This window comes from Trematomus bernacchii, unplaced genomic scaffold, assembly GCF_902827165.1.
Source record: "Trematomus bernacchii unplaced genomic scaffold, fTreBer1.1, whole genome shotgun sequence".
NCBI classification, from domain to species: domain Eukaryota; kingdom Metazoa; phylum Chordata; class Actinopteri; order Perciformes; family Nototheniidae; genus Trematomus; species Trematomus bernacchii.
Window position 1 is genome coordinate 1,542,570 of NW_022988159.1, and position 7,339 is coordinate 1,549,908.

The window sequence follows — 7,339 nt, forward strand, 5'->3', positions numbered from 1 at the left end:
GAAGCTGGGATGTTTGGGCGTTTACAATATCCCCTGCTGTGGAAAAAACTCTCTTGCTTGGTACTGATGTTGCTGGGACAGAGAGATATGCTTTGGCCATGGGTGACAGCAGTGGGTCAAACTGTGCATTGTCTCAAAAACAACCACTTCAAAAACAATACCGTTTTTGGACAAGAAGGTGAGGCTTATTGACAGGGCGAGATATACATATACTGTTGGTACTTGTCAATGTCTCTAGGTATGTAAATGTAGCCCTGTAAATACGATGTCCTTTTGTGTTATCTGTTGTTTTATGTTCATGTTGTAACCTACTTGCTGCCATGTTGGACAGGTCTCCCTTGAAAGGTGGTCTCAATGGGACCACCTGGTTAATTAAAGGTCTCACGACGGTATCGAGAAATGTATTTATCACGATAGCGTGATATTCGATATATCGTTAGATCCCTATAACGTAAACATACTCTAGTTAAGTACAAGTACCTCACAATTGTACTTATTTACCGTACTTGAGTTAATATAGTAAGTTGCACTTTTTCCCACACAGTATGTATTTCCCATGAGCATTAGCATCAGCTTTGCAATAAAGCACTTTAAATGGCTTCCTCCTAATTTAACGAGGCAGATTTGGGGCACTTTCTTTAAATGTCCTTTTTACCTCAGAAGTGACGAGAGGAGATGGGCCTGTTTCCAAAAGCTTCCAATTAGCACCGGTCCAGTGTTGAATAAAAAGCCTTAATCCTCCAAATTATAAACCTTCAGGTTCAATTAACTGTCTCCTAATGACCTTCCCTTATCTGCACTACTATCAAGCCACCATCAGCTACTGTAATGCTAATGTGTGGATAGCTATATATTTTACCAGAACATATCCTACAGTACGTGGAGGAAGGGAGTGAAGAAGGGGTTGAACAATGTCCAATGCATAGAGGGGGAAAAGTAGACAAGTGACCAGAGGGAAGATGAATCAGCCCCTAAGGGAACATGGGGAAGACAAAGAAAATAGAGCCTTATTTATAGGATACAAATGTTTACAATTTCCGGAGAAAATGTTCCTTCCTCTTGCAGAACATTTGCATCCTGACGATGTTTGTTTTCTTTATCGTGGAAGTAACTGTTTGCGTTCTTTCTCTTGCAACATGTTGTGTTGTATTGCACTTTTTTACTATTTTTCTTTTTGTATTACTTGCACTATTTTTTCAGTTTTTCAGTTTTATTGTGGTGCACTGTTGGAGGAGGCTGTGACCTCAGATTTTCATCGTCATAACTTCACTGTAGCTACTGTATGTGCGTATGACCAATAAAAGCCTCGAACCTTGTATCTCCTCCGAGGTAGATGTGCACTCTCTACAGAAACACTGGCGAAACGTCTGCGTTCTTCAGAGAAACTTAAAGGGGACCTATCATGCAAAATGCACTTGTGTACGTCTTTTCTACATGAATGTGTCCCCGGTGTTCCAGGGAACTCACCAAGTGTCAGAAAACACAACCCTCTCTATTTTCCTCCATACCCAAATCTCTAAAAAAGGGGCTGCAACGGATCTGATAAAAACTGATCCAGATTTGAACACTGTCCTGACGTCAGGACGGTGGCGCTACGGCTATTGGGCCAACTCCACCAATCAGGAGGAGACAGCCACGGCCATTGCCGTTTGAAAGCGCTGGAGACGCTGTAGTACATATGCCAGGCCTGTAGATGGTGCTGTTCTCACAGAATCTGCCCTTGCTAAAACAGAGCTAACATTTTTCAAATTGAGCAAAATGAGGCATGGCTAAAATGCATGATCTGTTTGGTATTTTGAAAAAAAAAAAGTATAAATATGCCTTATATAGGTATGGTCCTACACTATATTATTCAAATATAGCATGATAGGTCCACTTTAAGCTTTCTTAGACAAATTTCAGCATTTATTTCCAATCTCTTCCGAGTGAATTTGCTCCAGAGAAATGGTTGCTCTACCCTGCTAAATGTGTACCTGTGCGACGGCAGCAAATACAAGCCATTTGCTGAAGGTCCATCTCCAAGATGAAGGTAAAAGGGATTTGAATACTGGACGATACTTTTGTTTTCCAAAAGAGAGCATAGACAATATTCTGTATGCAATAACTAACATGCGTTAACGTCTTCCTGACAGTTTGCTCTCCTACCTTCATGACGATGAAGAGCACGAGGGTGACGAAGACGTTGACCTGCGGGTGTTTCCAGGCCGCAGAGTGTCCGATGTAGTCGAACTCCTCGGCGATTCCCTGCTTCGCCCACGTCCGGTTGTCCAGTAACGTCACCAGAGACTCCTTCTGGGTCAGCTGGAAAACACACACACACACACACACACACACACACACACACACACACACACACACACACACACACACACACACACACCACACACACACACACACACACACACACACACACACACACACACACACACACACACACACACACACACACACACACACCACACACACACACACACACACACACCACACACACACACACACACACACACACACACACACACACACACACACACACACACACACACACACACACACACACACACACACACACACACACACACACTCAATATTCAGTGTGCACAAAACGTATAATTAATATAGTTTTGCCAACACTGTTATTGTAAAGTACTGTAGACAATAAATTATTTAACGTCTTGGTCTAGTTTCCCTTTTAAAAGCTTTATGATCCCTTTGGGTTTTACACGGATAAATATGGATTACACAGATCAAATGAAAGCTTCTCATGGCCTTATATTAGTTTAAATGTTTGGCTGCAAGTGTTCCTCTCATTGAAGGAAGCTTGTGGTAAATATGTGCTAATTTATTTTTGTTCTACGCTGTTACTAAACACATCAATGTGTCTCTGTCATTTTATCTTTCTTTGTGGTCATTTAGTATCTTCTTAGTCATTTTGTGTCTCTTTGGAAGCAGTAGTTGAGCTCTTACAGCCCGTCCACACAGCAGCGTTAAAAAAATCTTGGAGGTGGGCGTATCTGAAGCTTGGGGATTTTTTGCGAGCAAGGCACGAACAACCAATCACATGAATCTCCCGCCCCCGACATACAAAGCAAAAAAGCCCGAAGTAAACTGGATATAAACTCCCAAAACAGGCGAAAACCTACCACTGTCTCTGCCACCTCCCTCCATGCCTGGCTCCTCTGGTTTGTATCCCGGTAGGTAAATAGGGACTGGTCATAAAGCACCGGGTGATTCCCTACCGCTAATTTCTCCTCCATTTTTTGGAATATGAGGAAATGACCTGCGGTATGTCTCTCCCAGCATACACGCGGTTTAATTGGCTAGCACTTGAACTGTCAGATTTGCATACACGGATTTGATTGGCTGACGCTTCCACCTCAGCTTCAAAAGTTGAACATTGCTCAACTTTGAATCCTGAAAATCCTGAAAATCTCCGCTCTGCTTCCCACAATGCAGTTCGTTAGGGTTCTACGTGGTTAAATATGGGATAACACAAATATTATTAATGCTTTTTTATGGCCCAAGATTTGTCTAAATATACAGTATGTGCAAATACTGGATTTCCAGCAAGATCCTCCTGTGTTCCCCTCATTGAAGGAAGCTTATGCTACATATGTTTTCATTTGATGTTTTCTTTGAGGTCCTTTTGTATCTTCTTAACGGCCCGTCTACACAGCAGCGTTAAAAAAAAATCTTGGAACGCTTCTGCCCATTCACTTTGAATGGGGTGACGTCACTTTGCTTCACTTTTCGCCGAACTGCATTGTGGGAAGCAGAGCGGAGATTTTCATGATTTTCAGGTTTCAAAAGTTGAACAATGTTCAACTTTTGAAGCTGAGGAGGAAGCGTCAGCCAATCAAATCCCGTGTATGCAAATCTGACCGTTCAAGCGCTAGCCAATCAAACGGCGTGTAAGCTGGGAGAGACATACCGCAGGTCATTTCCTCATATTCCAAAAAATGGAGGAGAAATGAGCGGTAGGGAATCACCCGGTGCTTTATGACCAGTCCCTATTTACCTACCGGGATACAAACCGGAGGAGCCAGGCATGGAGGGAGGTGGCAGAGACAGTGGTAGGTTTTCGCCTGTTTGGGGAGTTTATATCCAGTTTACTTCGGGCTTTTTGGCTTCGTATGTCGGGGGCGGGAGATTCATGTGATTGGTTGTTGGTGCCTTGCTCGCAAAAAATCCCCAAGCTTCAGATACGCCCACCTCCAAGATTTTTTTAACGCTGCTGTGTGGACGGGCCGTTAGTCCTTTTGCGCCTCTTTGCAGTTTATTTGTGTCACTTTCAGTAGTTTTGTTTCCCTTGCAAAAGCAGAAGTTGATCTCTTATGGTTTACTTGGTTAAATATTGGTTAACATGAATGCTTTTATGTACCAATATGAGTTTAAATGTACGTGCAAATACTACACTTTCGGCAAGATGCTCCAGTTTTCCAGCTTGTGGTAAATAAGTGCTAAATAGTTTTGTACCACGTTTCTTTTATGTTGATACATGTATCCTTCTGTGAGAAGACTTTGAAATGTGCCTAGATGAAGGATGTTTCTGTAATCTGTAAGCACATGAAACCTGTGCATCAGACTGGAGATGTAAATGTGAATATGTCTCCTTCAAATGCAGAGCGTAACGCATGACAGATGATGGGAGATGAAGAGCTGGAAGTGTCCATAAAGACGGAAGATTTAGGATTGCAAAAAGACACATTCATGTATCCTTCACAGTTTAAAAAGCCGGATATCTGGAGCCTCTGGTGGGGATAATGTCTCAGAGAAATGATGACTGAGGAGAGAGGGAGCCAATCAGATGGAGAGGAGAGAGAGAGCCAATCAGACGGAGTGAAGATACAGAAGTTTAAATATGTGTGTTCCACAGAGAAGAGGCTTTAAGAGGAGGGGGTCAGTGTGGGCTGAAGAAAAGCTGAGTCACCCCTTCATTAGGGGCCAGCGTGTGTGTGTGTGTGTGTGTGTGTGTGTGTGTGTGTGTGTGTGTGTGTGTGTGTGTGTGTGTGTGTGTGTGTGTGTGTGTGTGTGTGTGTGTGTGTGTGTGTGTGCCTGAGGATGGACAGAATATTCCCTTTTCAAATTCTGATAATCAGACAGAGGAAGGTGGTCTAATTGGAGGGCACACACACACACGTACACACAGACTCTCACACACGCACACACACACACACACTCTCAGACACGTACACACACACACACACATATATGAGTCACCCCAGGAGCTAAAGGGACATTATGCTGATCCCAGTTTCCTGTGCACACTAATGAAACACACACATACAAAGTTGTGTAGACATGTTTTCATTAGAGGCAAATATGTTTATACAGATCAGTAAAATATTCAGACCTGAGGAGAACTGACGTCATATTCTGTGTCTCCTTTTTGTGTTTGTTCCCTTGAAAAGGCTTTCAATAAACCCTTTGGAATAGTAGGACATTAGTCCCAGCCTCTCTCCAGTATTACGGCTCAAAGAGTATCCACTACACACACATGTACCTGTTTACTGAGTAATAAAAAGGGACATTTCACAAATGCAACTATTTTTGTAAGGCTTGTTGTTCATAAAGCGGAAAAACAAGACATTTTAAAACTCAAAAACAATGTATTTTTACAGAAATAATGACCCAGTTATATTCCAGGTAATCCTTAGACTTTGCTGTGAGTTACTCTGACTCACCCCTCCTGTTACTCATATCTTTTAAACACACATCGTTCCCACATTTCCATTACCGGCACTAATAACACTAATACACAACGTGACTTATTTACGTTGTTTATTAGTGTTATTAGTTATGTTATAGTGGTAGTGACATAATAAGATTAACCCAATAACTCCATTATTTTTAGATGATTCTGAACATCTGGAGTAGGACACATTGTTTTTTCTGCAGGTTTAACTTCTGACACACACATCAGGCGTTTGCTTTTCCCTTTTTAAATCCCAGTTAAATCTGCATTTGGAAATACGACGTGTTCAGAGTTGGTGTGCAGAACTTACCTTTCCTGCCATAAACTGTCCAAAACCAGGGGGAAATGTTAAAGTGGAAACCAGTAAAGTGACCAGCGCGGGGTACAGCAGACGTCTGAGAGGGGGGGGGGGGGGGAAAGAGCAGAGAAAGTGAGTAAAACACTGACAGAAAAACGATCCATATTTCATGATTTTCTATGAAAAATCTGCATTTGAAAAGAAACTTGAGCACACAAACATGTCTCCTCCAATATCAGATCTTCACTTTCTCATGTAGCTGTTACTTTACCCAGAAAGTGGGGATTGTTCTTATTAAATAAAGTGGTTAAGAGTGTCTGAAAAGCTGGTTGTCCTTTCTGAATAAGTCTCGATATGTATCGTCGGCCACTTTCTAGAAATGAAGTCAATAAAGGGGTCTGACAAGTTAATAAATCTAGTGAAAAGGTAACCAATTGTTCCAACTGCTGCTATGCTTTTGGTATTTCTAAGAAAGTAATCCAGTAGTCTATCTACTCTAAGGTCATGAAGTAAAACAGCTGTCTTTAATTACAGTAATTGAGTAAATGTACTTAGTTACTTTCCACAAATCCAGTCCACTTACTTCTTCATGAGGAATCTGTTGATGGCCTTCTGTTTCCTGATGAACTGAACAATCAGTCGGTTCAGGTAGACGAACAACGCTCCACCGAAACCACTGGCAATACTGCAGAGAGAACACACACACACACACACACACACACACACACACACACACACACACACACACACACACACCACACACACACACACACACACACACACACACACACACAAACACACACACACCACACACCACACACACACACACACACACACACACACACACACCACACACACCACACACACACACACACACCACACACACACACACACACCACACACACACACACACCACACACACACACACACACACACACACGTTAACACACACCAGGCATAAGGAGAAGACATGCAGGGTGATCAAATTGAAAAGGACGCACTAAAACGAGACAAAGCATCAATGAAAAACATGTTTCTCTCTTAAGAGGGAAGTCCCCGGTGCATTCAGCTGCGATAGAAACAGTGTAGATGTAATGAGTTTCACTACGCTGGAGGCGGGTGTCAGGAAGTGGAATGCAGCTGAATAATATTTACATCAGAAATATACGAGACGTGGGGAAGTCTGAATGAAGCGGAGGAAAGAGAGAGTGTGTAGGAGAGGTTTGAACAGAGGAGAAAACTGCATAAAAAAGAAAAAATGGCTAAGTATATTTGTCTTATTTCTAGTGAGAATATGCCTACACTTGATATAAGACATGATAACGACGCAGTGAGATATAGGGTCTTGT

General features: G+C 42.3%; 1 protein-coding gene across 2 annotated transcripts in view; it reads right to left on the reverse strand.

Annotated features, from left to right (window-relative positions):
- The window catches only part of LOC117475891 (chloride channel protein 2-like), a gene marked incomplete at its 5' end in the record, with an annotated part of 70,427 nt that extends 63,752 nt beyond the window's left edge, over positions 1 to 6,675 (reverse strand). For both annotated transcript variants that reach the window (XM_034122232.1, XM_034122231.1), the window contains 3 exon segments: positions 2,146 to 2,301; positions 6,003 to 6,087; positions 6,574 to 6,675. In XM_034122232.1, coding sequence (XP_033978123.1) covers positions 2,146 to 2,301; positions 6,003 to 6,087; positions 6,574 to 6,675 — 343 coding nt within the window.
- Positions 6,676 to 7,339: the final 664 nt, after the last annotated feature.